Consider the following 15,497-nt stretch of genomic DNA (forward strand, 5'->3'; position numbering starts at 1 on the left):
CTTCACAGTCTTGTTTGTTCTAGGATCCAATCTTCAGGTTGTTTGTTGGTTTAAGAAAGGAACTGAACAAGAAATATGGCTGTAATGATTGAATGACCTTTTTTCAAGTGTCCTCATCGTGTCAAAATTTACATTTCCCTCATAGGTAAATGCTAATAACATTCTTAAACCCAGATCAGATATGCTTTGTGTCTTGTGGTAGTTATTAAATATTAGCAGACTAAACTGGAAAGGGGGGGGGCACAGTAAACATTACCTGCCATACTAGCTTTACCATTTAGCTTAAACTAAGACTCTAGAGCCTGCATGCCTCCAAGTACTAGTGTAGAGTCTTAGTTGCAGTTCCCAGTGTTCATGTGTCAGCAAAGATCTGTGCAGTGGTACAGATAATAGAAGCTGAAAACGTCTCCATCGAGACAAGTGCACATCTAATTGAATTCAGATTTGTTATTTAGAGACTACTGTGTCTTGCATCATCAGCACTATCTATAAGCAGACCTTGGTCCCACTGCACCAAGTGGCATGTGTGTGAACTCCAAGCCAACCAAAAACAGCAACCATTGCCCAAAGTGCTGAACTTAGGAATAAAAATATATTTGAATAAGAGAAAATAAAAAAAATACAATCAAAATTACAACACAAAATAAAGGCATCAATAAAATACAAGACACAGTTAAACATGAGTGAAACAATAAAATAAAAATAAAATAAAAAATAAAAACATCTCAAATTGGGTTGAAAACCAAGCAGAAGAGGCAGGTCTTAAGCGTGAATGTAACGACAATGAATTCCACAATTTGGGAACCACCACAGCAAACACCCCACACTCACCCCCCCACCCCCACCCCCACCCCAAAGTCTCCGCTATGTCCGCAGCACATCCAGGAGCAGTTGGTCAGCTGGTCTGAGTGACCGGGAAGGGAAGTGCAAGTGTAGCAGCTCAGAGAGGTAGGGTGGTGCAAGGCCATTTAAGGACTTAAGAACAAGTAAAAGAATTTTTAAATGAACTCTAAAATGGACAGGCAGTCAGTGCAGTGAGGATAAAATGGGCGTAATGTGCTCGCTCTTCCATGTTCCAGTTAAAAGTCATGCGGCAGCATTTTGAACAAGCTGAAGACGAGACGGGGAGGACTCGCTAACACCGACATACAAAGAATTACAGTAATTCAACCGAGTTTGCCAGCTGTCTCAGCTGAAAGAAGCTAGATTTCACCACTGCACTGATTTGGCCATCCAATTTAGAACTCCCATCCATCATAAAACCCACGTTTGTGGCAGTATATTACATTACATACTGTGCTAAAGGACCCATGTCCACAAGAGGAGGCCCACCAGTCATGCCAGGACCAAAAACAATCACCTCTGTCTTCTTTTCATTAAAAATTCAGGAAGTTTGGAGTCATCCAAGCTTTTAGTTCCTCGAGACACTTAGAGTCGCTATGGAGTAGGCCACCTTCAGTTTTTTTTTGTTTTTGTTTCTTTTTGGGGGGGCACATAAACCTGAGTATCATCTGCATAACAATGGAAAGCTATTTTGTGGTTTCTAAGAATGGAACTGAGGGGCAGCAGATAAAGAGAAAAGAGCAGAGGTCCAAATATCAAGCCCTGTGGCACCCCACACGACAATAGAGCAAAGGAATATAATTGACTAACACAGAAAGTTCTCTGAGCCAAGCTAAACCAATCCAGAGCAGTGCAGTGAATGCCTACACAATGCTCTAAACGAGATATTAAAATACCATGATCCACTGTGCCAAAGGTGGCTGTTAAATAAGAGAACTAGGATCACATAGTCCCCTGAATCTGTAGCCAGAAGGATGTCATTAAAAACCCTCAGCAGTGCAGATTCTGTGCTATGAAGAGATTTGAAACCAGACTGAAAAACCTGAAGGACATCATTTTTATCTAAAAAGGCTTTCAATTGGGTGTAAACAATTTTGTTTTTTGAAAGGCAAGGTAGCTTAGAAATAGGCCTAAAGTTGGATAACACAGTGGGATCCAAGCCAGGTTTTTTTTGATCAGTGGTTGCACTGTCGCATGCTTAAAGGTTTTAGGAACCACACCTGAGGACAGACTGCTGTTAATAAGAGCAAGAACAGATGGCCCCAAAACAGAAATAACCTCTTTACAGAGTCGAGGTTTACAGGCACGATATCATTTAGGGAAAAAAAAGGCAGTGTTTCTTAATCTGTTGTTGTGTAAGAACTGTTCAAAACTGTAACCTATAACACATTTTAAGCATGTTTACACTGGCCATAATAAAACCTAGGCTGTTTTTACAGTGCTGCCAAATACAGTGTGTATAAATGGTTATAGGCTAATATTCCAAAACTAGATCTGGAAATTATCATGAGTAAAGGGGTTAGTTAACATACTTCATGTTGTCGACCTATATTTTAAATGCTGTAGAAAATGTTCTTGCAATTTTTATGCATTTAGCAGTGCATTTATGTGAAGACCCCCCCCCCCCCCCCCCCCCCCCCCCCCCCCCCTGCCTACAAACTACACATTGTTGTTAGGTCTAATGTAATAGTCTATATCCCATTTTCTTTCTTTGTGCCAAGAACATAAAATCCCTAAACCCCCCCCAAGGTATAACTATTTTTTTTAGCTCTGACTGTGGCCCTGTGATAACCCTAACAGTACACATCTACAAGATCCATGACAAGTTGCGGTCTTGGCTGCTGTATTCAAATCGGGGTGTCCAGTGCAACGTGAGAAAAGTTGAAGCTGGTCGTTGTCATTCTAAGTCAGCTGCACGGCTTATTTCTCTCTTCTAATCTTTTCAAATTCACGTTTCACTGGTTCATTTTCACGATATAAGAGGAAGCAAGCCACTATATACGCAGTTACGTGTTTGTGTAGTTGTAGGAGGCTCTTGTAGCTTGAACACACCTGTCAATCATTTGCATTGATGATTGCAGAAAACCCATCAAGCATTTAATGTTGGGTAGCGGGGGCAATCCCTCGTGACAAAAAAAATCCCTGTGGCCATGTACCATAACTTAATGAAGCCGCTGAACCTTTTCCCCACATCACGGAAGCTTGTCAATCCTGAGTAGACCTGTATTTTAAATGCATTCAATACTGGCTGACTAAACTTTTTGCTTCAACTGCATAGTTGTCATTCCAGACACAATGCATTGGCTTGATTCGTTCTGGTCTGGATTCCAAGGTTTCTCATAATTACTGATGAAAGCTTCCACTTTGAGAGGATGCAACATAATGAGGTCATCTATCCAACTATATTACTCATAACTGTATGCTCTTTTGGTTCATCAGTAAAACTCCCAACTCTTAAATGTTTTCAGACTCGCTAACTTGAAAAATTGTTTTGCAGTTTTTTTGGTTTCATGTCTAAATCTGATGTAGGTGTGAAAACTGAAGTGAGTAACTTAAAGTTGAGGAATTTTATATGTGGTGGAGCCACTTTCTCTATTTTGTTTTTAGTAAGGACAAGCAAGGGTGATGACCGCTGTGTCTAGGTCTGTGACTACACACACACACACACACACACACACACACATATATAACCATTTCATTCAGCATCTGGGTGCAGATGTCAACATGTTTTATTGCTGTAGCATTTGAGAGGTGGTGAAAATCTGGATGGTGATAAGGACAGAACAGCTGTAAAGCCCATTGGGTCCTTCAGTGGCTCACCACACACACACACACACACGAACACAGATTTTCCCTCACAAATCAATGTTCAGATCTTGACACCATTGTAGGACACTGAAGGGGCTCTTCAGGCAAAGCGTACTCTTTGTGTGTGTGCGTGTGTGTGTGTGTGTGTGTGTGTGTGTGTGTGTGCGTGTGCGTGTGCGAGTGTGTGCGTGCGTGCGTGTGCTTCTATCCCTTATGGCTCCACCCTACATCTCAGCAATTTGCTCCTTTTATCGCCATCAGGGGAGCAAATGGTTTCTATAGCGACAGGCACCAGGAAGTTCTCAAAAAACGTTTCATTTTTGAAGCCCTTGGGGGGGGCGGGGGGGGGAGAGACCATGTAAGTGTGTCTGCAGTGCAAGCCAATTATGTTTATGACCACATTTCTTTCCTGAATGAATTTACTGGGATCACGATATTGGTGCATTTTTCATTTTCCTATAGAAGGATTTGTGGTTGGTGTGTTGCTGCTTTTAACAGTTTTTGCATGTTTGATATTCAGATTTGTCCTTTATTCTCTATTTGTTACATCACTTATTGCCATCTTGTGCCCATACACAAACTTGACTCAGTTTCAGACTGATAGACGTGACATTGTTATTCTGCATGCCTGGCCAGAGGTGGTAAAACCCCAAGACAGGATGTGTCATAAGACCTCAGCAGATGGACACACACACACACACACACACACACACACACACAATTGTGTTGAAGCTCCCTCAGAGGCATCCATGTCCTCACTCTCTGACTTTCTCTCTCATCTTTGTCTCACTTTTTTCCCCCCTGTTCTGCTTTCTCACGCCCACGAGGAGTTAAAATTTGGTGGCCTCAATATTGGGTGGGGGGGGTGTTGTGTCCCAAAAGCCTTATCAAGGTCCTATCTGACATTCTTTTGTGAGGAAAACAAGGTATGATAATGTAAGAGGAAGTGAAATATATATTATAAACCAAGAAAAGCAGTTGCTCTCCAGCCCACAGAAGGGTTAAATGCGATTAGCATAATGTAAAATGAGATTCCACTCAGGTATATCGAAGTCATTTCATTTGCAATGTTCTGAATTATAGTTTCGGCCCACAGTGTTAGCTCAGGTACTGTGACTAGCATACAGGAGTCAAAGAATGCACTCAGTTGTGTATCATATGCAGCTACAGTAGATGAAGTGAGCTGGCAGTGAAATGAAATAGAATTAAATGCTTTAATCAGGAATGGTCTTTGCACAGGAGCACACTCATTCAAACATGAAAACATACTGTAACAGGAGTTTTCAACATCCAGTAAAATAGTGTTACCCTGGCGAAGTTTTACCTCTGTACAGTACTGCAGTGGATTTAAAATCAAGATTTTAAACAATCAAGATGTGATTGAAGTGCAGACTTTCAGCTTTAATTCAAGGGGTTTTACAAAGATTTTGCATTTTTGAGGCTCCAAAGTAATTGGACAATTAACTGACAAGCAGTTAAATGGCCAGGTGAGGCCTGTCAACGTCTACAGTCTGGTTTATGGTCAAGAACAGGAAGGCAGGATTCGACTTTACCAGTAAACATGTATGAGAGCCTGCACAGTTCTGAGACAGAATCTTTGGAAAGAAGAAGCAAAGATTGAGAGAGAAAAGTATGGAGAAGGAAACCAGAACGTACCACATCATCTGTCAAACATGGTGCAGGCGGTGTTATGGCACGTGCATGTACATGCTCATTCCCAAGGCAACGAAATGGAATATTCTTCCTTAAAATTATTTTAGTTTTTCCAATTGATTTTAAATCAGGGTTTCTGGTTAAAAATGGCTGTAATTCCTAAACAGTTGATGCAAAATATTTGTAAACCCCCTTCAGTTGAAGCTGAACGTCTGCACTTCAGTCAAGATGTGATTGTTCAGCTTGCTCTAAAGAGGCAAAACTACAAAAATTGCATCTTTGTCCAACTGATTGTAGACCTAACAGTAAATTCAGCACAAATTTCAGCAGCACAAAAAACATTTATATGTATCTGCCTGAAAGAAATTCTGCAAACATCAGATATGATGATACACACTGCTTAAAACCAGTTATTTTTTAATTATTATGCTTTTATAGATGAGCAAATTATCTCTCTCACTCCAGTTTACCTTAGTGGCAGTTCCAGGTCTTTCAGTTTGTTTTCTGTGGTCTCTCAACAATATTCTCAGTCAGTGAAAGACATTAGCTTGTTTTATATTCCACCAGTCCATGTTTCCACTAACAAGGTGGATGATCATGTTCAGTTTTAAGCACTTGGCCCAGGATTTCTAAGACCAGGGTATTTTTTTTAATCAAATTAAATGCTCCAATGGAGAACAGCAGCTTTTCTTTTTTTATTATATTTTTGCTTTTCTTCTTTCTTTTGGCACAAATTGGGTTGGAACCTGAGGATATCTGTGTATTTTCTTACATGGGTACGTGGTCTTGAGTGTTTGTATGTCCTATGTATGTTTTAATATTGGTGCTTTGGAGCACTAACTTGTTGATTCCAAGCACATCGTGCTGCCCACAAGTGTCCCTGTGTTGAAAACTTTGTGAAAATGAGAAGTGCGCACAGATGTACACACAAACACACCAAGGGTGACTGCTTGTGCTACTTTGAATCCGCTTTGTCTTCTAAGAGATGGATTGTAGGCTGTCAGTCATGTGTGCAGGGTGGGATTCCCTGCCAAGACCTCCACTGGCTCTGGTATTGGAAGATAGGACAGAAATACGCTTCCTCGCATACTCACAAGCACACACAAAATGCAGACACTCCGATACACTGCTCTGCATAATACCCTTTGCCAGCCTCCCCGTGCTGTGAAATGGCTTTGCTCCAACCGTGGCCGTGTTTGTTAGCCAGTCTACTCAGACACACACTCGCACAGCACTCAGCAGACGTTAAGCCAGGCTCCCTGCCTGCAATGTAACCCTGCTTGATCCTCCATCAGACACACACGCACACACGCACACACACTCTCACCCACTCTATCCTGCTGAGTGGCCGACTGCAAGCTATCCACCTCTTGCCCACAAACAAGGAGAAGCCTTCTGTCAAAACCATCAAACCAAACCTGGCCTAAAGGTTCAGTTCCCTCAAAAATCCCGTTCTGTCCAGCCCCATGGACGGGGCTCGGTGACAAGCTCTAAGGTTCAGTGTGAAGCAGTGCAGTGATTTTAAAACAGTTTCCTCTGCAGGAGAGACTACAGAGTAAAATTCATCTACCATTATTGCTGAAATATAATTAATGTAAAGGCCATTTAATTGTTTAGAATGAATGCAGAAGTCATTAAAAGGGACACTGGTTGGTCAACTTAAGCAGCAGAACTAAAACCCCATTAGGCTTACTTGGTCAAATCTAGCAGCTGTGTTACCTTCACACCCTTTCCCCACATTTGGCAGCTTTGTTTCCACACATCTCTGTGCCTGTACAGAAAGAGGGATAGTCCAAAAGCACTTGTTTTAATTAATGGTGGTGATTTCTGCTGCCCCAGTTTCTGTAGACATCAACAACAAAAAGGTGCTTTTCCTTCCAGCGTCATTATTATGCTTGTTTTTCTTTTTTTTTTAAGAAAAAAAGAAAAACAAGCAGGATTTGGGGTCGCTGTCAGTGCCATTTATTTTACTTTTTGCATCCTCAGCTGGCCTGAGTTATTTTTCTTTTGGTTTGAGTGTTTGTTCAAATTTTTTTTTAAATGTAATGCATATGTAAACTTAACCAGCTGGGGCAATCCGTCTGTTGGTTGATGAGATATTTGAGGCTGGATCAAGTGGTCGACTGACCAAACCATTGAAAAACATGTGCCATCCCTAGTGTGATGATGCTGCCATGGGGAACAAGCACTTATAATTCTGAATTGTTAAAAGTTATATCCCATGCAGCAGAACACAGCTTTTCACTTTAGTGAGGAGGTGAAATACCCCCAACTACCCAACACACACACACACACACACACACACACACACACACACACACACACACACACACACACACACACCTCAGTAAATGTCACACCCCAGGATTCAGCTTCAATGTCTTTTTAAAAGCAGGACCTTTGCACTTCAGGTAAGTGTCCAAAAACCGTGCACGGCTCTTCCTGGAAACAGCCAATATTTCCAATCTTCCATCGCCTGTCTCTCTATTTCCAGCGTGTGTTTAAGGCAATTATGCTGCCTCTTCAGAACACCACCTCCCAGTGCTAAAAAGCTGGGAAAATATACTTCATAGACCAATAACAAGCGAGAGAAATTTAGACATGAATAGAGATATTTGAAAAGCTTTCTTTGGTCGAAGATGGCGAATGTCAGTGGTGTTTATTGAGCTTCCATACTGACTGGAGCCACAGCATGGACATTAGAGCATCAAGGACAGGCTTTCATTGCACTAACACCACACAACAGCCACTAGTTACTTTCACCCACTGGCTGGTCAATTTGTACCCCTACAGTGTTCCCGAGGTAAAATGCCAGCTTTATTTGTGCAGCAAGGAATAGCTTTTAGAAGAGAAATATTTAGCTGCAGTCAGGTGGGCTGACAGGACCTTACTGTGGGTGGCCAAAAATGAACCAGACAAACTGAGGTTGGGCTTAGATTAAAGAAAATAAAGAGAGAAGCATAGCTGTTGTGCTTCTCTTGGCCTGCAATACGCAGTCCATCCACATTAGTTCTGATCACTGGCTGCCTCAAGGCTTTCTCTCTCTCTCCTTCCATCTTTCTCTCTCTCCTCTTCCCTCTCTTTGTTTACCACATAGAGGTTGATTTATGTCGGCTGCACTTGGCAGAGTTGGGTGGCGTGGGCGAGATACAGCAGCTGAAGGGGAGAGAGAGAGAGAGAGAAAGGGGGAAGCAAAAGGCCAAATCAGAGTGATGTATCAAGAGAGAGAAATGGAGAGATGAGCAGAAAGGAGGAAACAAAATAGTGAGGGTTGGATGAGAATATTAAGTGAGTGGGGAGAGATTACAGCAGGGAGGCTGGGTGAAGAGACAGAGAGAGGTGTTGCACTGGCCTCAGGTGTCTCTCTCTGATTTGTATCTTTTATGACGCTGCTTCATGTCAGAACACAAGGTCTCATGCTGCAGTCCCTCTGGCTCAGTCGCTCATGTTGTGCATTTCCTTCTCATCCCCCTCATTATGTTTACTTGCACATTTTAATCTTACCATCAACAGTCCTGGTTTGGTTGGACCGCATTGGTTTACAGTGTGTGAACCCAGTGATGGAGTCTAGATTATTGGTTTGTTGTTGTTAACATAGTTTTTGCACTTTGGTTGTTGAGAAATAAATCTGACTTGACTTCAGATGTTGTGGTTTTACTCTGACGATTCCTTCCATGTCTCATCCACACTCATCCCAGAGCAACATAAGCATGTATACAAGGTCTTTATGGGGTTTCCTGCACTGTGTGGCACTGGGATGATGGCAGCAATGAAATTTTTTGGTTCTGCAGGTTGCAGCCTAAATTGATCAGGTTTTTGATCATGTATACATTGATCATGTATGCTTAAATAGACTGTGATCTGGGGAGTTTAGAGACTGAGTCAATACCCTTGTCATGTCTCTCAAGCCAGTCCTGGGCAGTTTTTGTTGGGGTTTAGGGTGCAGTGTCCGTTTGAGTGAGGCTGCTACCATTGGGCAGTATCATTGCCCATCTATTGGTGTGTTCGAAAGTAACATCTACATCAACGCCAAGAGCTAAGACTGCCCACCATTGTAATAAGATTATTCACCACAGCTCTTACTGGTTTTAAATTCAGTGTACATTGCTTATAATTGCTTATAATAAAACGTATAAAATACTTGATTCTGCCACACTCTTTCTGCACATTGAAAGATACTGAACCCCAAGTTGCTCTCCAATGCAACCATCGGCATATAAATGTGTGTGAATGTTAGAAAGCACTTAGCCTTAGAAAGAAGTGCTGGTATGAATGTGTGTGAATGGGTGAATGAGGTATGTTGTATAAAGTGCTTTGAGTGCTCAGAATAGAAAATTGCTATATAAGAACCAGTCCATTTACCATTTACCATATACCATATACCGGAATCCTTTAAATGTATTCAGTTTTGTAACAACACTGTGTATAATGTTCATACTATCTTAGTTTTGTTATAACTTGGGCAGTAGTTGTACAGCGATAAATCAGGGGATGACTAAAGGTGTTGTAAATGATTAAGATGGAAACAAGCAAGCGTACCAAATACCATCTACCCAATAGTTGCCGAGGCATTCAAGAGCTAAAGTGTCAACTTTATGGTGGCAGTAGAGTCAGCTTGATCTGGAGTATACAAATGTTTGCACTACATCCAAGGGCAGTGCATACACTTACTATTTATATTGCTAAAATGATTCACCCACCCATCCAAATCAACAAATTCCTCCAAACTTCATGTGGCCTTCAGTTCGCTCAAGAACAGTGTGTAGAGAGCTTCATGGCTGAGCAGCTTCATCATGAGCAGCAGCCTTTTATCACCAAGCATAATGCAACATGTCGGATGCAGTCCAGTCGTGAAATTTCCTTGCTACAAAATATTCTTCAGTCAACTGCTAGAGGTATTATAACAAAGTGCAGTGGTGCCGAGATCCGAAATTGGCCAGTGGTATGCCGCTCCTGGAGTTGTGACGGCTGGCCTTTGCTGATGCTGCAACGGCCTGCCGTTCACTGAAAGTGGCCAACTGACACTTATTTAACACTGATTTGCGTGCATGCAGAATGACACAAATGTTCATGTAACATTGTATCCTGTGTACAAACAAAGCGTTAACAGAGAGGTTGCATCTAATGAGGCCGACCCCCCAAAATGCACAGGCTTAGGCTGCCTTCAGGCAGTAGCAGCAGGTAGTTCCCGGAGCACCGGCATAAAGCAGCGGCAGATTGGCTTACCGACCGGCTGGCCTCTGGAGTGATCAATCACACTTCTCCATCTGGCAATCCAATGGACGAGTCTGGGTTTGGCAGTTGCCAGGGGAACGGTACCTGTCTGACTGCATTGTGCCAAGTGTAAAGTTTGGTGGAGGGGGGGTTATGGTGTGGGGGTGTTTTTCAGGAGTTGGGCTCAGTCCCTTAGTTCCAGTGAAAGGAACTCTTAATGCTTCAGCATACCAAGACATTTGGGACAATTTGATGCTTCCAACTTTGTGGGAACAGTTTGGGGATGGCCTCTTCCTGTTCCAACATGACTGCACACCAGTGCACAAAGCAGCTCCATAAAGACCTTAATGAACCAGTTTGGTGTGGAAGAACTTGACTGGCCTGCACAGAGTCCTGACCTCAACACCTTTGGGATGGATTAGAGCAGAGACTGTAAGCCCGGCCTTCTAGTCCAACAGCAGTGTCTGACTTCACAAATGCACTTCTGGAAAAGCAGTAAAAATTCCCATAAACACTCCTAAACCTGTGGAAAGCCTTCCCAGAAGAGTTGAAGCTGTTATAGCTGCAAAGAGTGGGCCCACATCATATTAAACCCTCTGGATTAGGAATGGGATGTCATTCAAGTTCATGTGTGCGTGTGAAGGCAGATAAGCGAAAACTTTTAGCAGTATTTTGTGTGTGTGTGTGTGTGTGTGTGTGTGTGTGTGTGTGTGTGTGTGTGTGTGTGTGTGTGTGAGTGTGTATTTGTATATTCTGATAATATTTGCTGAGAATACCTCATTCATGTGAAACTTGTTTGTTCTGTGTCTTCCCTCCTGTAGCTGGTCAGCTAAGCCAGTCGGCTTATTTCTCCCTCCAGCTGCCCTACACTGTACTGGGGCTTGGACGCAGCGCCAACTTCCTGGATCACCTTTTCGTCGGCATCCCCCGGCAGCCTGGAGAGACGGTGAGGAAATTTTACCCGGACACTTGCCGGCACTTCTGCACAAATAGCGACAGGTTTCATGGTCCCACAGAATGTCTCGGGAAAGTTCTTTTACAGAGCTGTGTTCATGTCACACCATGTAGCAAAAAGGCAGGGTGCAAAAAAAATCAAAATAAACCTTTTACAACCCCCAGGTGCAAACTGCTTTAAAATACAACCCTTGTAGTCAAATGCCAAATTAAGTCATTTCTGAGCAGCTTAACGTGTCCTGAATTTAACAGTGTACGGCATGCCTGACTAAGACATTGAATGTCTCTGTAATAAGCCTCGGGATCCTGATGTTAAAAACAGGAAAACCTTCCAAGAAAATATCAAATGATGGATGAATTAATGGAAAGAGCAATTGAGCACTTTTTGTAAGCCATAAGCAGAGAACAAAATGGTTGTTTTTCTCCAACTGCTCCAGCATTTTTCATGATGGGCTTGATGTAGCACCCTTCTTCCAGGGATTGTGAGATTCATTTGAAGGGTGTTTTGTGAAGATTCAGTAGAGGGATTTCCCTCCACATACTTTCTTATCAAATTAGAAACAGAGGTAAACAGACAGACTAATCTTGCAAAGGCATTTAATGCATGGTTGAGCAAGCTTCTGTTTATATCTGAAAAATAACTGTTTGCAGATGAGATTAACATATAGAAGTTTATGGGAAGCCTTTAGTCTATACATTTTATAGTATAGTGTATGCTTGAAATATTCATAAAAATGAATTATCATGTCTGTTAACTATTCAAATCTTCACAATGCCAATCGCTGTTTTATTCTCTCCAAATTTTACTGCAAGTCTTTGGTTTGCTTGTGGATTTCTGCATAATTCACCTAAACACAGGCCAGCAGTTTTATTTTTGTAGGGAGTTTCATTTACCTCTGCTTCTCCCGCTTAACGAGGGCAATATTTCCTTCGGTGTCATAAACAATGATTTGACTTGAAAAAGCATCTTTTGCCACCCACATCTCTCACTAGAGGCGTGATTGTGCGGTAGGATCTAGGTGAAAGAAGAGTTTATTTCCCTGCCCATTTAATGACTAAAAAATAAATCAAGGTTCAGAGAATTATGTGACACAGATGGATGCTTTATGGAAGCTAGATCACACAGCTCTCTTTTAATGTATGGGATGATTGATGACATCACCAGAGGCATTAATAAAGGTGCAGCAAGCTTCCCACGGGAACAGAAATCCCAACGCCTCCATTTTTTTTTTACTACTTTAACACATCTTTGCTTAACAACCAGCAAAGAGACGATTTATGAATGACTGTCTGGATCCAGCCCGTGTGTGTGATTCCCGTCATACAACAAGAGAGCATTATACTAATATGATAAATCATTGATTTTGTTTTATGGTTTTTATCTGTTCATCACCCATATTTCTACACTTCACTACCTCTAATGTCATCTCCCTTCAGTTCAGCTCCCTCCGCCTTCATCTAACGCAGCACTGTCACTCTGAATATTAGGCACGACAGGGCCCTTTTTCCCTCCCGTGTGGTACCGAGGTCTTCGTCAAGCAGCTGATTAGAATTGCAGATGGCTCAGCCCGCTACTCAGACAGCGTAGGGCACCGAGAACACTCATCGCAAACAAACTGCGTTATTGTCCTCCTTCCACACCCTCCTTTTTCCTGTGCAAAGGAATGTGATCCTTTCCCCCCATTTTTCCTCCTCTCTCATTCCTTCTACAATATGAATTAATGAATACCTAAAGATGTGGCCTATTATGCAGAGTAGATTTCTTTTTTTTCTTTTTTACCCAGAGGGACTGGGGAGTGGAGTAACTCTCCATCTAATCTACCTGTAATGAGGAGAAGAGAGGAGAAGGTTTGGAAATGTGACCGTTAGGCCACCCTCCTCAGTCGGCTTATTTGGATCTTTGTGTTTGCCGACTCTCTTGATCTGCTTTTCTCTCATTTCTGTTTTGTTTTCATCTTTATTTCTGTCTTGTTTTCTTACCGTCTCCCCTGCTGTGCCCTTTACAATTTCTCCAGCACAATGAGAGTTTCTGCCTGCTGTTTCGCAGAAGGCGATGTTTTGTGGAATCTTCGTGGATATCTTCTTCTTCCCTCTGTCCAATCAGTCTTCTCTTTTATTCACCCCTACTCATCTTTCTCTGTGAGTCTCAGTCCCCCTGTTCACTTATCTTCCACCCAGGGGATTCCCTTTGCTGCTCAAAGTGGTTTACTTCACTAATCAGTCCCCTACTTGTCACTCTCACTCTCTCTCTGTCTTCCCCATCCTCTAACTCTGTATCCGTCTCTCTCACTCTCCATAGTGTGCCAGTTTTCCTGGCTTTGAACCAGAGTATCTCTCGTTCTCTCTGAAGACTTAGGAACACTTTTCTCTTCCAAACAGCCAGATCGGATCTGCTCCCAGGCAGTGGTAGTGGAGGCTGACTCGTCTCCAGCTCTGCTCCCCCGCCAGTTGCCGCACCAACGGCAGTGCTTTCCAAGAGCTAAGCGACAATGGCTGGCGGCTAGAATGTGCTTGTTATGTAAAAAGCAATGCCGTTGCTGTACGCTTATTCAAAATAGCTGCAAGATGTAGTTCCTTCCAATTGATGAAGAAAGGAGAGTCACAATTAAAGAGCAGTGGCACATACAGTTTCTGCCAAATGTAGATCTGGAAATGTTTCCTCTAAACTGCAAGTATGGTTACAGTCTTTAAATCATTAATATATCGCCCTGTTCTCCTGTTTATATCACTGAACTCTTAATCACTTATGAGCCAGAGAACAACCCGAGATGCCTGAGTAGGATCTTAAAGCAGGCTCGGAAAAATGTGGCTAACAGACACCGACGATGACACTGGGCTTTTCCAGAAACCCAAGCCCTGTTTTATACAGATGCTAAATGCAGTCTGTGTCAGTCGCATGTCAAATGTCACCACTGGTTGCTGAGCCCCAAGGCAGCAAACAACTAAAAATGAAACTAGAACTTATGCAAAGTCAAGCTGCTGTCAGACAGGTCTCCAAGCAAATGTTTGTGAATGTTCTGCAGTTATGCTAAGTCTGCCCTCTCGCAACGTTCTTAATCCAACATTTGCTCCTTTTTTAAAAATAAATGCAATACATTTCTGAGAAAACAAAAAAGGATATTCTCATATATATATATATATATGATATTCTTTTTGCTTAGGTATTAAAACAGGTTGTCGAGGAGTTACAATGTTAACAGTTCAGTCCCCAGCCCCTCAACCTGCCAAAGTGTCCATGAGCGAGACACTGAATTCCAAGTTGTTCCATCAACACACTGGAAAACAGTTTGTGGAAAGTGAAAAGTTGCTGTGTAGACCCTTTACAGAAGCTTTCCCCTCATCCAGATGATAAGCTGTTGTTTCTGGGCTAAAATCTGGAGTATTTTCTTTGTGCTGCCTGAGATAACAGAGTTAATACACCGTGGGGAGGGGTGTCTGTGGTGTGATGAGATTACACCAACCTTCAAGTATATAATATGGCTTCTTGTCATAAAGGTGTGTGTGTAAATATAGCTCTTTACATGTAAGTACCTTCGCCCACCTCCTTGATTCTTTTGACCTAATTTGCTGTCATGCACAACTGTGAGGTTCACTTGATTCTAGGGGTGGAACGGTTCATAAAATCCACAGTTCGGTTCGTATCACAGTTTTGGGGTCGCAGTGTTTCATCAGTAACTGATAATTCATCTTGTACGGTGTTTAAAATATCAGTTATTCTCAAGGACATGTTGTGTGGCTTCATGACAACTGAAAGAATGAGGCAGTGTGGCGTCAGGTACATCAATGACAATCTTGGGTTGAAGCGAGGTGATATTTATGTACAGTAAAAGTATATAAGTACATATACTGCCAAATCTTAACTTTCTTGATGCTAAATTACAATGTTGCTGCCATCTTTAAGGCCTTTTGTGCATGTTCAGAACATAAAGACCGTACTGACTGAAATTTAAATTCTATATTAATCCGTTAGAACTTCAACTTTTCAGGAGCACATCATAGGCAAAGGTCATCAACATAAAGTGAAG

General features: G+C 42.2%; 1 protein-coding gene across 1 annotated transcript in view; it reads left to right on the top strand.

Annotated features, from left to right (window-relative positions):
- Positions 1-15,497, top strand: part of itfg1 (integrin alpha FG-GAP repeat containing 1) — a 158,421-nt gene that overhangs the window by 130,269 nt on the left and 12,655 nt on the right. Inside the window, exon 15 of the mRNA XM_030726183.1 lies at positions 11,340-11,464. Within this exon, the coding sequence (XP_030582043.1) occupies positions 11,340-11,464 (125 nt within the window). The remainder of the gene's footprint in view (positions 1-11,339; positions 11,465-15,497) is intronic.

Source organism: Archocentrus centrarchus, chromosome 3 (assembly GCF_007364275.1).
Source record: "Archocentrus centrarchus isolate MPI-CPG fArcCen1 chromosome 3, fArcCen1, whole genome shotgun sequence".
Classification (NCBI taxonomy): Eukaryota; Metazoa; Chordata; class Actinopteri; order Cichliformes; family Cichlidae; genus Archocentrus; species Archocentrus centrarchus.